Source organism: Bactrocera oleae, chromosome 4 (assembly GCF_042242935.1).
Source record: "Bactrocera oleae isolate idBacOlea1 chromosome 4, idBacOlea1, whole genome shotgun sequence".
Taxonomy (NCBI): domain Eukaryota; kingdom Metazoa; phylum Arthropoda; class Insecta; order Diptera; family Tephritidae; genus Bactrocera; species Bactrocera oleae.
In genome coordinates, this window is record NC_091538.1 from 12,988,906 (window position 1) to 13,006,582 (window position 17,677).

General features: G+C 35.6%; 1 protein-coding gene across 1 annotated transcript in view; it reads right to left on the bottom strand.

Moving 5' to 3' along the window:
- Positions 1-17,677, bottom strand: part of LOC106614457 (uncharacterized) — a 54,598-nt gene that overhangs the window by 30,907 nt on the left and 6,014 nt on the right. The window contains exon 3 of the mRNA XM_014230209.3: positions 11,188-11,669. Within this exon, the coding sequence (XP_014085684.3) occupies positions 11,188-11,669 (482 nt within the window). The remainder of the gene's footprint in view (positions 1-11,187; positions 11,670-17,677) is intronic.

Genomic DNA, 17,677 nt, shown 5'->3' on the forward strand with positions numbered 1-17,677 from the left:
TTTTGAAATAATGTTGACTGTGGTCGATCCTTCTTGGATAGTTGAAATATACCGCAGATATGACGAGCGAAGTGTTTTAATTTTGTGTACACTTAAAATCACTACAACTGCCTGGCGTCCAAAAGTAAAAAGCAAAGCGAAAATGAATTTCCGGTTATGTCAAACAGTTGGACTTTGACCAAAAATTCTGACACAACTCTATTAATTTGCTTTATTTTCATTGAGCAATGCTGTATAAACAACCATTATCAACAGCACTTTTAAACCAAATATTTATCTTACCTTTTTTTGTTTTTTTGTTTTTTTTGCAACAAAATTTTTGAACCAAATTTCTACTTTGTAGCAATTGAATTTTAAGAAATAGTTTGCTTCAATTCCAACCAAATTCCAACTCACCTTGTTGATCACAGAATTGTATGATTATTTTATAATTTAAAGTTTTTCTAACATGCACTTGTACGAGTCTCGCGCCCAAAAGTATGCTTTGCAGACAACTTGAGTGCTAGAAAAAGTCAAGTGAACTTGCGCTAAATCGTTTTTTTATTGTTTGCTCTGCAATATACTATTTTTTCACAGCAGTTTGTTGCATGAAATTTTCAAAATTTTTTGCCTGCTCTTCTTCTTTCGCCCGCATCATATTTCATTTTCTAGCTGCCAACGCTTTTTATAGCCGAAAGCGCTCAATATCCCGCAAGGCCTGACTACTTTAAATGCTGGCGCACACAACCACACATATCTGCTCTACATATTTACAAGTGCAATATTTGCCATTGCCCGCTGGCGTTGCAAAGTTTTTCACGAGCAAAATAGCAAAAAAGAAGGAAAACCAAAAAAAAAAAAACTGCTGCAGAATTGAAAAAAGCGGGAAAACTTTCAAAATTGCACTAAAATTGTTTAAAAATTGAAAATGAGTTCAAGTGCCGCTTTTAACGAGCTTCTCAGTGGGTGTGTTAGCATATGTTGCTCACTTCGCACTACATCTCCAAGTGGCGCTGTGGAGTACGAACCGAACGTAGGGCGCCCATGCACCCGGGCAGCCAGGCGCTCGAGTGCTAATAGTGGTAGGCCACTGCAGTGAAGTGCGACGAGTAGCTGCTGCCGCTACTGTATAATTTATATGCCAACCGTTGCTGCTGCTGCTGCTAACACACTCTACGTGTGTGTGATGTGCGTCAGCGTGTGGGTTTGGCGTAAGTGCTTAAGTGAGTGAGGTGGCAAATTTTTGTGCGACTATTCTATTCGACAAAAGCCCTTAGTTAAATTCTTTAAACGCCGTTGTGAAGCTTAAGTTAATTTAGGCGCTTAAATTTGCGAAATTTCTATTGTGCGCTTAAGAGAGAGTGAGTGTAGTTAGTGTAACGCTTTCATACGGTGAAAGAGTAAAGTGTGTTTGTGTTGCATACTTTTAGTTGTTTGAAGTTTTTATTGAAACATTTCTGAAGGTAGCTTATAGTAGCCAAGCAATGTGCCACTTTTACCTTTGTGGATTGCACTTTTCAGCAAATAAGATATTTCGCAACATTTACCGTAAAGAAGGAGAGGCCGGACTAGCAATCTCTCTTTAGGGATATCCATAGTTAACGTTTTTTACAACTAGACCTGCTTCTAATTACTCTACGATAAGCTTCCTAGAGGAACGCATTATTCTCTTGAAAACATAATACCGCTCTTCGTATACTATTATATAATTCGGGAACATAATCGACTATGTATCCATTTTTCATCGCCAGTGACAATCCGATGCAAAAATTACTTCTTTTGGGGGCGTTGAAGCAACATTTCCGACATGCAGAATCGACGTCTCTTGGCCTTATTTCATAATAACTTGAAACAAATTGTTGTTCAGGCTAAATCAAATGATATCTACTAAAAACGACGCAAAATAACAGTTCCTATGAAATTAATATAGCCACAGATGAACACGACGCGAAATAATACTAGTAGAGCCCTCTCTAAGAAAACCGCACGAATTAATGCATACACCCAATGTCGAGAGAAATGTAGTTTATTCAAAACATGCCCAAGTTGTGAAACCGAATGGTCCGAAATTACTGCGATTCATCTGTTTCTTACGTTCTCGAAATCTGCATACCAAACTTTTTCAGTGTAAAACGTCTAAAACTTTCTATCAAGAACTCGCAACAAAATTTCATCATATAAATTTGATCTCACTCAAACTTACGGCCAGTTGACAGCACAGAAAACATTTGATTGGACTGGGATTCACGCAAATGTTTTTATTTATGTAAATTAAGTAGAAACCTGACTCTAAATAATATGCTCAGGTAAGGTTTTATGGCATCTTGAGGAGCAGTTGGATAACACTTCAACTGCTTTAAATAGTCCCTTGTGAAGTCAGAAAAAGAACTAATCTAACTAGATCTCATAAGCCGTTAAGGCGTTTTACAACTCGACTTAGGCGTTTTACTGTTATTCGCAATAATTCACAGTGATCTCTGAAATCGTGCTTACATAAACCTTGAGCTCGCAAATGGTAATGAAGTGTGCAGCTGTGTTCTAACTCGCCTTCTTCCAAATATACATATCTTCCAATAGACTAAGTTTAAAAATTTCTCTCTCTACTAAACAAATGAAAGATTTCAACTTCGGAGTGGCCCAAGTCGACTAATGTTATAGCCTTTCGTGCTGAAGAGACCGCATTTTTGTAGCATATAGAATTTTGTTTGTATTATATATAGTAGGTCTGAAACTATTTGGACATACAACATTTCCAAAATTGTTCCTTGGCATATTACTGGAATGATTAGTTCTTAGTTAATCCGGGTCTTAGCCTTAGACTCGAGTCTCGACAGAAAGTTTTCGTTTTGGCTGATACTACCGTCCAAGCATATGCTAGGAATATGACGGCAGCCCAGAAAATATAATATTCGATAATGACTCTAAGAACCTATAGGTAATATTGGGCCTTACGTTCACTTTTCGTACTGCAGAGACCACATACACGTTTAACATAGAATAGTGTTTGTCTTATCTAATAGTATTTTGGCTTAAAGCACTTCCAAAATAGTTTCTTGAAGTACTTTTGAAGATATAGTCTTTAATTAGTGCGGCTGTTATCCGGTTTTTTAGATCCGACTCTTAAAGATAACTTTTCTATTAGTAGGTACTATGGCCGCAGCGTATGCTAGAGATGTTTGCGGTCTAGCAAAGATATTGTTCATATTAGCTGGAACTAATGGCTAGCATTACTTTAATTTTAAACTCGTGATAGCTGGAAAGCAATTGTAGTCTTGATTTGATTACAGTTACTTTAAACCGAGTATATTATAAAAAAAGCAGCCTGGAAAAGCATATAACTTCTTAAAATAGTTAAAACAAAGTTTTCAGAGAGGAAACTCTGTGATCTATATATAAACTTGAGAACTAAAGTAATATAGTTTTTTGTTTTTTGAATGATCTGCATTTTTTATATCGAGTGAGATTCGATAAAAATAAAGATGTTTCGTTACCGCAACAGTCAGTTCTACATAATCGAAACAGACCCCGAGTGTTTAAATGAATAAAACAAATTGTTGTTCACGCTAAAACAAATGACATCTATTGAAAACGACGCGAAATGACAGTACCTTTGAAATGAATTTATATAGCCACAGATGAAATTACTAGTAGAGCCCTCTCTTAGAAAACCGCACAAATTAATGCATACACCCAATACCAACACCGGTTGATATGAAATTTTAGAGTAGTTCGAAAATTGCAACTACATATTTTTTTTTACTTTTTAACTCTTAACTTTATATTCACTCTTACGCCAACAAATTCTTGCTTCACTCTCACATTTCTATTTGTCTTCAAAGTATTTTCGTACCAAAGTAATTTGCCAACTTTTGACCACTACACATTTTTCGTCATTATTCGATTACTTAAAAGTTTTGCTGAGTAGAATTTGTTGCTCAATGCTCGGACTTTCTTACAATCCTACATATACTCGTATATATATACGCTCATATATAATTTAAAGTGAAAATTGCCAACCATTGTAACGTCTGTAAATTGAAAACTAAAGGGCAGCAGCCGGCAATGAATCGAATTTGCTATAAAGGCAGCGCAAAATAAAAGCCGGAAACAATATTTAACTATAGAAATAATCGAATAGAATTGCTGTTAACTTTTGCGGTGTACATTTCTAAAGCAGGTCAACATATGAGAGCAACTGTAACATGTCCTTGCTGGCAAGAAAATGTATTATGAAGAAGTTTTCTGGAGCAAATGCGCAAAAACATAGCATAACATAGCATGGCATAGCATGACATCGACAAGAAAATTAACGAAAAACTAATGGCACAAAACTGTTACTTGGAGAAAGGCATAAATGAGAAAAAGAGCGAGAGGAGACTAGGAGAGCGTGAGAGAAAGGGGCCAAATTCCTATGGCAACTGCCAAAAGCAGCTAAGTCAGGCAAGAAATTGTTCGGTTATGCTGCTGACTGATTCTTGTTGTTTGTTGCGAACTTTGTTTTTGTTATTATTTGTTGCCTTGTTTGTTTTTGTAAAGATACGTAGAACTTTTCGCCTTACTTTCAACAGTTTCTTAACAGATATTTATTCGAGTGTTTGTTGCGCTGGTGTTGGCCTTAAAAAAAAATACCTGCAGGTTTTTGATTACAACCCTTTCATATATTTGCTACTTCTTATGCAAAGAGAAACTTCTTTAGCAGTTTTTAGATTTCAATTCATTTAATTTTTAATTCGAAGATTTTACTTAAATAAATCTGAATTTCTTCGTTAGTTTATATGTTTGGAACGCTCTGCAAATTAATATATTATATTGTGGAGTTTTATATTTCGAGACTTAGCAACCTTAGTAAATATTTCAATATGATAACTCCCAACTTTATTGTAAAGTTTGACATTTTTGATGTTATACATATTCAGAACATTTTGACATACGAGCGCTATTTGTGTTGTTAACAGTAACTTAAAATATTCATCTCGGCCAAAAAATGGAGTTAAATCGCGAACATTTTAGCGCGAATATTTTTTGCAGCTTACGATGTGTGTTAAGGCAGCAACAGTGCTGAACTTAATTCAATTTTTGCCGAAGAAGCTCCATCAGTGACAAGTGTTTATCGATGGGCTGATGAATTCAAACGGAATTGTAGGTCACTCCAAGACGATTTTTGCGAAGGTTGTCCGAAATCAGTTGTTGTTCCGCAAACTATTGATGCTGTATGCAAACTGATATTGTAAGATCGTGCTTCGAAACAAATCTGTGACATTCTGATAGGTGCTTAATCGAGTACCGAATCCAACAAAAAGTGTTACTTACATGGATTACCAGGTCGCCTGGCCTAGCGCTGGCTGTCGTTTCTCTGATCACAAACAAGGATCCAGGCTGGCGGTGAGGGTTGGTGGAAGAGTACACTGTTGGGAACCAACAATCAGCTCTAGTTTTAGGCTTTCCGACTACTGTTAGCAGAAGATCTATTGTTCCGGAGAACAGTATCCTATTAGGCTTGAGCTCGCTGACTACGCATTCAAGACTAGTAAAGAGATGGCTCCTTATCTCTAGCATCGAGTTACACGATTAGACTGATTTAGGTGCCTGGCGACAGCAGCATTGTAGATTACTGCAAAGCTGATGAGCTTACTAGAACAGACACTTCAGTCTCAATAACTGCGGAATGGGAACGGGTAAGAACTCCGTTGGCTTCTTGTGGTTCGCTACTGAATTTTTGATCCTCAGACCACCTCAGCAAGTGTTAGTCAACTACTATCACAAGGTTCTTTAGGCCCAGGGTAAATCGTAAAGAGTTTTGTGACCTCTTTGCTCTCAGCAAAATCCAGCTTGCAATGGTTTTAGAAGTTCTAACTAGACATGACTGACCGATCGGAATTCATGCGGTAAGCTTGAACATTCCGGCAATGCCAGTTTCATCAACTGCTTAGAAGTAGATGAGATAGAATGATCTCAACACTTCCTCTTCAAATGTTCCGCCTTTGTCAAATCAAGGCAAAGCCTGCTCGAAACTCATACTTTTATAGATCCAGGTGAAAGCGCGGAAATAGAGCATCTAAGCAGATATGATAGTGTCAGAGCGTTTTGCCGATAGCTGATATCCAACTATAGGAGTTTTTCAGCTGACTTAACAAAACTCTGTACATAACAGTCTAAGTGTGATCCCCCCACCATGTGGAGTGATTAGCCATATAATCTAACCTAGCATAGGAAAACAAAAACAAATTATGTATCCAGGGCTTTTTCTTACCGATATCGCTTGTCTATAACTTTCTACCTTCAACAGCTACAAAAGAACAGGTGGTTCTCTCAGCATTGCTCTCATTTTAAAGAATTGCTCGCTACTTAAGTACTCATTACAATATTTAATTTATTTATGTAATCATTAAAGCTGTCGTTGTCGTTTTGGCCGCAATTATCTAGCCCTAAGCGAGTTAGTAGCCGCTGTCAGCAAAACTTTAATTGCTGGACGTCAAGCAACAATTACGTACCATTAAGCTTTCAACAATTGAGTGTAAACAGTTGCAATTATACAGGTATATAATTCAATTAGAGTTAATTATAAGTTAAGTAGCGCTCGAAAAGCTGAATGTGAGAGAGAGAGAGAGAGAGGGAGGATAGTGAGAGCGGAGGAGGGAGTGTAGTATGAACACGGCGCTGCCGGTTCGAGTTTTGAGTTGAAGTTTTTACGAGTTGCGAAATATTAACACGCCATAAAACGCGAGCGGAGTAAACGATATGGAAAGCACGTCGCAAACCAGGTAAAAGTTCGACACTAAAACAATACCTAAGTGTATATATTTATGTATTTGTGCATGCGTGTATGGCTAAGAAAGCGTTTTTCCACGAAAAATCGCTGCAAATAACTCCATCAGCCGCTGCAGCAAAGAGTTATGGCCTTAAGTAGTCGCAAGTAATAATTTGTGGCATGCCACATTTTTGCCGCATGCTAAGCATACACAAACCGAAACATACATACACCTTGGCCTGCTTGTATGCGTTTTGTTGCACTTGTTGCGGCCAACTTGCTGCCACAAATTGTTGCGCGCTTTAAGAACGCCAGAAAGCCACGCGGTGCGCGCGTCAAGGTAATAAAATCACAATAAGAAATTGTAGCTTGCCACAAGTCGTTGATGGTAATAAGCACACATGTGCGTTAGTGCAGCGCAGCTCAACCGGTTAAGTGAGTGCAGAGTTGCATAAATGAAATATGTTAAGTGGCATAAACTGTATTATAGGCACGGCGCCTATATGTGTATGTGTGCACTATACTTGTGTGTGTATGTGTGAGTATAATTAATGTGTCTGTGTGTGTGTGTGAAGTGAATGCTGAATTTTCGCCTTCCAAACGGAGTTTAAGCTTTACCTACATATACTTGCATGTATCATGTGTCACGGTGGGCTGCAGCATGTGACATGTTGTTGTATGTGTGTTGCATGCGTGACTTGCGCTATGTTTTGTGGCAAATGTAAATAGGCAATTAAAATGGAACACATATTTTAGATGGTTGAGTGTACACCCAGTGTAAAAATGTCATAATTATGCGGTTGCAATGGAGAGTAGGAGTAAAGGATGCGGCAATTGGTATTTCCTTTATACTTAAATTGTGAAAAATGCTTTCCTGGCAATAAATGCTGTCTTTGAAAGTTAGTCGATAATAATTTTACAATATATTACTGTTTTATATATGTAATGGGTCAGTTAATATGGCAGCTATATGATATAGTGGTTCGATCTGAACAATATATTCGGGAATTGTAGCAATACCCTAGACAAGTTCATTGAATCAACAGAAGTTTTAAGCTCTTCTCTCTCGGTTATGGAAGTGGATAGCTGCTTAAAGGAAAATTTTTTTCGTAGAAAATTTTTCGAAAAGAAAGTTTGATCTATTCAGTCCTATTTTTTCTAAAATCTCTTTCCTGTTAAATTTGTGATCTCCTCACATTCTCACATTTTTTTTCTCCATTCTTTCTATGTCATCTTTTGCGAGGAATCGCTGATTTTTCTTTTTGGTTTCGAGTGATCTAAACCTTTTTTGTTGTTTCCCTGATTTTCTTCCGAGGAGATTTTTTTACGAAAGCAGAGTTTATGTCATCATAAACTTTATTTGATTATTTCTACATCCAGATAGGGACAATTTTCATAAAATGGGTGCATACTCGTATGTATAGAAACACCACCTAAACAATTGAATAAAATACCAAGTATGACCGTGATGAAGAATTTGAAAATGATAAAAAGTGAAAGATTTTCTGAAAAAACTTGCCATAATAATAATATGTATGGCAGCTTTGCCAGAAAATGAGTTAAACCATTTCGAACCCTTAAATATTATACCAGCACCTTCCCTTCCTATTCCTGTTCCCGACCAAAGCTCGCAAGTAAATTATTTTTTTCCTATTATTTTGGTTATTTTATATTTCCTTTTCCAATGGATTTCGGGTTTTATCCGGACTACGTTTTTTTTTGTTCTGAAAAATTATTGACCCTGGTCTAAAATAAACTGGATATAGTTTTCATGCGTTTTCCCTATAAAATTTCTACATTATAAAATATGAGTTACTAAAATCTCCTATCATCTCCAGTGAAGTGAAGCTCCATCACAAAAAACACATTTACACAAAAAGTAAAAATAACGACAAAACTATAAGCAAAATTAATCAAATACAAAAACAAAAGCAAAATCGAAAAGAAAACAATAACTGAAGATAATGAATAAATAATGGTGTTGTATGCCAAAAAGCAAAAAAAAAAAAAAAAAAAAAAAAAAAAAAAAAAACATGACTGCCAAACACAACAAGGAATGAGCGGCTGGAATTATATAAATATTTATATATTTCAAGCCGCTAGCAATATTGCCACATTAATGAAATGCGAAAATTAGAAGACAAGTGGATAAGCAAAGCAAAAAATAAAAATAAAAAATATACAAGAAAAAATGTTAACTTCGGCTGCTATAATACCCTTCACAAATATTACAAATACAAAAGGATCCTTAGAAGAACTTGATTTCAATCATTGAGCTTGTATGACAGCAATATGCTAAAGTGATCTGAAAAATTTCTTCGGAGATTCCATTTTTTCTCAAATAATAACTCATGCCAAATTTCGTGATGATATCTCGTCAAATGAAAAAGTTTTCCATACAAAAACTTTATTCCGATTGTTAAGTTTATAAGGCAGCTATATGCTACAAAATAACTGAGTAGCCACTTTTTGAGAAACGATCATATCTTAAATTTAAGATCGATATCTCAAAAACAGAGAGACTAGTTCGCGTATGTTCAGACAGGCAGACGGACGGACGGATAGACGGAGAGATAGACGGACATGGCTAAATTAACTCAGCTCATCATGCTGATCATTTATGTATATATTTTATAGGGTCTGCGATGTTTCCTTTTTCGTCGGCAAACTTAATATATCCTGTTCAGGGTATAAAAATGAATAATAAAGATGAATTAAGTACGCCTTAGGGGGGATGAAAGCGGGTGGTGAAACAGAAACAATGCAAGTTGAAGGTAGTTAAGACTACCGAACATGTGTAGAAAAATATGTGTGAATGTAGATATGATTGAGTTTAGCCATAAAATCGTTAAATCGCCATAATGAGACCCAGTGGAATCATTCGAGTGTGTGGAGAAAAGCGCGTGAATTGATTAAGAGCTTTGTTGCAGAAGTACAATAAGTGAAAGCAAACTGTGCGAAAAAACATGGCAAGAAATTGGCAGAAGGAAATGTGGGACCTAATGAAAGAATAAAAGAGATGAGAAAAATTACTTAATTTTCGATATGTAAACATGAATGCCAGCCAACTGCTATGTCATAAATATGTATGTGTGAGTGATAATGGGCAATAAAGACTGCCGTTGGCTTATTGTTTTCCATTTTCGCCCTTTTGTTTACGATCGAGTTTATTAATTTTGCATTATGAGAATATGGGGGAGAGCAGGCTGGAGAAAAGCAACAAATTTCTACGCTAATGAAAATAAGAAAAATTTAATATGCCTGAACAGGCACACCCATACCGGTATGAAATCAGTTTTTGTTGTATATACATTTACATATAAAATATTATGTACAGAGTTACAAAATAAATTTTGTAGTTCAAGGAGATGAGGAAATTAGGCGGAGTCTACAAGTTAAATATTAGTACGCAGACTGTAGCTAATCAATTGGATATTAAAAAAAAATTACAAATAAACACGAAATTAATATGTATACTTATGTACAAGTATGTGTATACGAGTATATATGAGAATGTGAAAATGATATAATTACATATATTTGAATATGAGTACAAATATGAATATGAGTAAAAATAAGGGTGTAAGTATTAATAAACATATACCGGAAATAATATGAAAATGAGTAAAAATATGAGTATGACTACAAATATGAATATGGGTATAAATATGAATATAAGTAAAAATATAATTATGATTATCAATATGTGTGAAGATATTGAAAATATTTTTAAAATGAGTAAAAATATGAGTATGAGTACATATATGAATATATGTAAAAATATGAGTACGAGTATATATATGAGTACGAGTACATATATGAGTACGTGTACAAGTATGTATATGAGTACAAATATTAAAATGAGTAGAAATATAAGTATGAGTAAAAATATGAATATGAATAATAGAGTGAGTATGAGTATAACTAATAATATAAGTAAAAATAATAATATGAAAAGCAAGAGTATAAATATGGTCGTAAATAATTGACAATATGAGTAATGTTAGATGCAGACTTTCGGAAAGTTTCAAGTCAAAGGCTTTCATAATGGGGAAACAAATGTGCATTTCTCTATCACTTATCTATCCCGTGAAAATTATTTCTATAAAATAAAAGTAATCATTAGACGTTATAAAGTAGTTACCAATTGAACAAGAAGGACTTCCTAAGAAATTTCTAGTGAAAAAAATACTAAAAAAATTAGACTACTGAAGGTGGATTTTATAATACTTCAGTTAGCAAAAAACCTTCTCCAAAGAAATTTTCAAATGAAGATCAGTAAAGGAAAAGAGAAGCTCCACTAAATTTTGATTATTTTCTTACTCTCTCTAACTCTGACTACTCTACCACACTTCAAATATATTTTATATTAATAACATTTCAAAATACTTGTATTTCAAGCACTTACAGCCACTTTAACATAATACGATTATCTAAAACATATTCTCTTTTCTACTCACCTCATGTCCCTTTTCCTGCTGGCAACCGTTAAGTCCGCGCTTCAGCAGCACATCATTATCTAAGCTGTCCGCACTGCAACGCCTCGCATATTTACTAACGCCACCACTACTCACGCCTATTGTACCAGCTGATGCTTCGAGCAAATGCCCACTCTTCTCACCGGTCACTTGCAGGTGATGTGTTTGTTGTTGATAAAGATCATGTGGCGGCGGTTGTTTCTCCTTTTCTCTATGACCCTTTTCATGTTTGTGCTGCTGATGGTGGTGGTGATTGTGTGGCTGGCTGTGTTGATGGGTATGGTGTTGATGGTGCTGATGGCGCGATAGCCGACAGCAGATACGCGCATAGGTACATTGTAACGCCTCCGCCAGCAGCGCACCCAAACTGGAGAGGCACATCAACATGAGCGGCACACCGATTAGGGCATACAAAATGGTTGCGATTTTACCAGCGGCAGTGCGGGGCGTTAAGCTGCCATGACCTAATGAAAGCGGGAGAGAGAAAAAATAGTGTTAAAGTGTTTGAAATTGCGAAGGACTTAAAGGTTCTAGTTTTTGGTGTAGAAGGGAAGGGTTAATTTTCTCGTTTTACTGTGAATAATATTAGTCGAAGTTAGAATAATTATTCTTCCATAAAAAAAAGAACTCTTGTTTTGAACTCTTTAAATTCTAATATTATTATGTTAAAATTAAAATTATTATGTTTGCCTTTTCTTCGGTGTTAACTGTTTAAAATCAACACAAAGTGAGAATGGTAGGATTAAGATTCATAAAGAGATTCTCAGGTTCGGTTAGAAGTTCCAAAAGATATACTATGAAACAGGAGAAACTAGCGTAACGGTAACCGTAAGTTATCTTTCTTTGTATTTTTATTGCTCACAATTAATAAAGCAGATGATAGGAATAAGGTGAAGAGCTAGAGAAGGCGACCTAAAATTTCACTAGACTTCGCCTACGAGCTCTTCGGTCAAAAAGCGAAAATCTGTACAACACTGCAGAAATTGCTGAGATAAATCGACCCGATTCATCGAGAGTCTCAGGTTCAGTTAGAACTTCAACAAGATCTACTATGAAATTAGTGTAATGGCTATCAGAAAATAAAAGCTTACAAGATCTACTGGTTTCCCTATTTCTTTTTAGAGAATATAATTTATTTAAATTTATTGCACAGTATTAAATTTTCTACCGTCACTATTATTTTTTCTACAATTATGAGAGAATGTGCAAACGGCAACAATTTTATTGTCAAAAATACATGTGTTTCAATATTTCGTTTTCTTTTTTCTTCTTTATGAATAGCTTTTACATTTATCTGAATAAGTATGAAATATTTTTTCCAGCGCATATTGCAACGCTGTCATATTTCCTTCCCTCTCTCAAGCCTCCGGTTAGCCCAGCGCAAGCAAACAATAAAATTAAACGCTTCCTTTCACAGGGTAACAACAACAACAAACAACAACAAGAAGCATGTACCAATATTTACATTCTTGTAACACGAATCATATTTGGACCATCAAAAAGCAATAAGTAGCCGAGAAGTACGAAACAATTGTGAGGACAGCAGCTGCCTTCGATGTCAGAGCGGAAGCAAAGCATAGACATGCATTTTATTGGAACCAGCTGCAGGCGTTGGCCGGCTGTTGAAGCAATAACAAGAGAAGTTAAGTGTATGTGCCACCCAGATAGGAAGCAGTAGCTTAGCAGCAGCTGGAAGTAAATAGCAGTATTGGAAGTTGCGGTCGGCCGCATAGAGGTCCCTTGCTTACGCCATCGACAGCAGTTTGTGGCACATTCATATAATGATAATCTGACGTGCCTGTCAGTGTTTACTTCAATCGAAGTACTGGGTAAACAGCAGCCAACAGGCATTACAACCAGTGCAATTTGAAATCAGAACCAATATTGTGGACACTACTGTAGCTGGGGCACAGCGCCTGACTAGGCCATTGGTTGAAGATGGAGCGCAGTAGGCATGTTGCTACAATTGTTTGTGGTTTCCATTAGAAATGCTTATTTTGCGGTACCCGATTGCTGGTTGATTGGTGTTGCGTTGCTTAGCATTTCAGCAGCATGAGCCTTAAGTTAGCAATGGCCACAAAGTCATAGATATTCGTGCATACAAATATAGGCTTTTATTTTAATATGTATGGTGTAAGCTGGCGGCGATTATTTGTGCTGGTGAATTGCTGATGAGTTGCTGTTTGATTATCTATAAACCGAAATGAGGCTGAGGAAATTACATATTGACTTATTCTATTAAATTGTGTTCGGTTAACGGCGATAGAGTGTGTGTTATCAGTATTTTACCAATATGTACAGGGCCTTATTGAGCCCATTCAAAAGTCAGACGTCCGACTAGAGCAACTTGCTCCAATCACTAGAAGCCGTATGACATCATCGGTAGGGACGAATACTTGATTCTAATATGCAGTAAAGTTGCTTGTTTGTTCAGCCAACGATTGTTTATAACTCATCTCAAAGAAACCGAAATAGATATCGAGTTATGCATATAAAAATTATCGGGATTACGAGACAAGTTGAATTCTTGGTTTCCGTCTATTCAGCTCTTCTCACGGCGATAACTTGAAAAAAAATTGTGGTTAGAAACTTTGAGAAAAGTGAGTGCAGCCCCGCCCTCCAATAGGTTTAACATACATTTCCCACAAACTGCTAAGCTGTATCAACCAAACTTGCTGACATCATTTCCCTCTGACCATGGTTAACATTGGACTATACCATTTCAAGCCCCCCAATATCGAAAAAAAACCTCAGTGTCAGATCAAAAATATCAGCCAAGCCTTGTGGTATTGTAGTACATATTTGTGAAATCGATAAATATTAAATTTTTTATAATTATCGATAAATTTCAAATTCACTTATTTTATAAATGTAAAATATATGTATTATTGATAACGCGATATTTTTAACAAGGTATTCTGCTCAGTAATTCAAATTTTATCGATAAGAATGTATTTTATCATATATGCTACACATTTATTTAAGAGATATCGTGCATGTAGATTCTGATTTGGAGTATTAACAATAACGTAAAATAATTGATATCGATAACTATAACTTGTATTTACTTAAAAATTATCGATTTTATGCTTCGAATTTATTGTTTTACAACCGTTTTATTTATATATGTTAGTATTTAAATGTATTGAAGAAGTAGGGTTTTGTAGAGGGCAGTGTCCTACATTTATTTAATAAATACGAAATTTATCGATATTATTATTAATGACTAAATATGCTTAGTAATTTTTAAAAATATGCCTTACCAATTGGATCCGATCTGGCATATAAAAAGAAATTGTATCGATAATAACTTGATATCGATAACTATATTTCTATAATAAAATGTTTTATACCGGTAAATAGTTGATATCGGTAGATACATTTCTATACATATGACGGTTATATTTGAATAATTATCGATAATTTAAGATTCAAAATTTCGATACGTTTCGATTATATTATAATATATTTAATTACACATTAATTGCCTTGATTATGAAATATATACCTAGCAAATCCCTATTAATTGAATAAATTTAATAAATTATTTTAAAATCGATAAATAGCTGATGTCGGTAATTTTTTTTTTTAATATTGTGGATAAATAGCTGATACCGATAAATATGTTTCTACATGTAATCCGCTTGTATTACTAATTATTTATAATTTGAGATTGAAAATTTATCGACATTAATAAATTCGATAACATATGCTGCGTAATTAATAAATTTGAGTTAGCACCTTTAATCATATATTTTGTTATTGAAAATCACACAAATAATTGTTTTATTACTAAGCTTTCTAAAAACTTATATTTTTTAAAGAGAAAGAGTACGAAAAGAGCTACGTCCAACCTCGGAAATTCAGTCTCTCAGAGTTGGCCTGTTTACAGGTTGCAGTGGACACACCTTATCACCCATCCACCAACAACTATATTTTCACAAATATATATGTAAAGATGTTCGTATACAAACATGAAGGCAAACTTGTGTGTATACCTTGAAGGTTACTGAGTTGAATGATGAGGCTTTCATGATGTATTCATATAGTCACTACATTTCTCTCGGCTGTCTGCGGTCAAAAGCACATGAATGCAAATAAATGCGTATGCTTTATAACATAAATGAATGCATTCAGCTGCACCTCTATTCGCCTACACATAGATACAATGGTAAATTTACATACTCACACACACAGGTTGGCATCTGCGTGCCTGTGAATGGCAGCGCCTGCCGGCAAACACAACAAAAGACAAATGTTTATCTTCAATTTTACTGCAGCTCTGCAGTTGTGCACTGCGGGCTGAGGGTCATCGCAGTGTGTGTGTGTGTTTGTACCACGCTGCCAACGCGTTGCCACACAATACAAAATGTTGGCGGCCATTTGCTGCTGCTGTTGCTGTTCTACATTGCCACTCCGTTGTGTAGTTGGTAATTTACCCTTTAACCCTGCCACTACTATGGGGTGTTTGGCATACATTGCATAACCTTGGTTCACCTAAGCAAATAAGGCAACAACAACAAGCCACATAGCTATACCATATGGTAAATATATGATATCTCTGAGCGTTGCAGGCAAAATGCGCTTACGCATAAAATCTCTGCGTGCAGTATTCATAGGAAATGCCCACCGGAGTTACTGTACACACACAAACAAATGTAAATATATATTTTATTTATGCATATATCCCCTACTGGCTATGTTGCGTACCTGTGGCAACTCTGCGTTTTTTCATTTGCTTCATAGGCAAATATGTTGCTTTCTGTATGTACTAGTTTGTTGTTGTTTTCGTTTATTTTGCGGTATGCAGTAATTTAATCTTTGCACTGTAATTTGTAAACGGGTCAATAAATCGGTAAATTCCCCCGCAAACTGATCCTCTCAGGCCAAAATGGCATTACTTATCTTATCGGTTGGTGGGAGCGGTTTTATGGAAATATTTAACGGCACTCAAATGAGCTAATAAATGCCATTGAAACAACACGTAGCAGCAAATATTTTGACTAGTAGAAGAGAAGAGCTCCTCTGCCTCGACGTGCGAAAGGACCAACATATTTCCTATAATGGCTGGCCGTTCAAAACACGTAAGGTCGAAAGTAATTAGTATAACCGATCAGCCGAAACTCTGTATGTAATTCATATGAGATTTTTAAAGAATTTGGCACATAACTTGACGAAGAACCTTGTCTATTTTATACCTTTCGGTACCTAGCTTACCCACTTATTCTATATTGATTACGCTCGAAATGAACCAATTGGGTTCACAATAAGACAATGAGACACTTTTTGTAGTCTAATCATATTTGGACTCACTTCCTTCCATGCAATTCTGTCCTCAGATTAAGAAAAGTTTTACCTTGTTACCTCGAGAAAGGTAAGCAAAACATTTTTCAATAAATCCCTGGCCAAAAGTACTGTACGAACTCAATACTGGTTCGTACCAAGTGGCAGCACTCTTTGAGAAAAGACATTTTTTTATCACTCCAAAAGAGTGCTGCCACATAGCACGAAATCTCGTGTGGTATTAAATAAACCATCATAGTACTGTTTTAAGAGAGTTATATATAATCTCATATATCGTGAAAGGTAAAATCTGATATTCGACATTTTCAACAAAAATCGGACTATTTAATTGCAACGTTGAATCTGTTCCGCTACCGATGTGAAACCTAGTTTGTTACCGATCACTTTCTTCGAAAGATTCAGAGCTTTTTTAACACATACCTAAACCATGGTCAACTATGGAACTTTGCGAAAGTGGAGATAGATAAGTCACATACTGCGAAAAGATGCTACAGACGTTTTCCGGCAAGCTCTGGACTGGAACCCTAAAGCAAGTTGCAAGAAAGCCCACCCTAAGACCACTTAGAGCAGACCACTACAAAAAGAAATCCATGAATGCGGAAAATCAGGGAAGGAGCTAATGAAGCTAGAAACAAACAGAAGCAGAAGAAAATGTTTATTGAGGCCCTGTGCTCCACTGCGAGATAGAGTAAATGACGATGATGCATGGTGATCTTTTTTTAACTTTCCGTGTAGGAGATCATGACCAGCTAGCTCGTCGTTTCCGTTAGAATTTTTATAAAATATTTTAGAACCAATTATAGTTGTTCAATTAGAGACGTTCGTAGCTAAAGTTGGTGAAATTAATTTTGGATTTTTATAGTGTTTTTTAGAACTGTATATATTTAATTACATTGGTCAATATTTAGGCTTCATTAGTTCGAAAATTTTGTGGCATTTAGCATTTGAAAAGCATTTTCAGAATAAGTCGAACGAAATAAGTTCACGGTGCTTTTAGGTGACTTTCGAAATTAGCCACCCAAATCGAAAAATATTTTCAATATTAATATATATTATAATATTTTTCAACAATTCTAACTTCACACTTCGAAGCCAAATACTTTGATTTTGCCAGCAAACTTCGAAAAGCGGATAAATTCCTTTTTTTAGTATGGCTACCTACTCAACA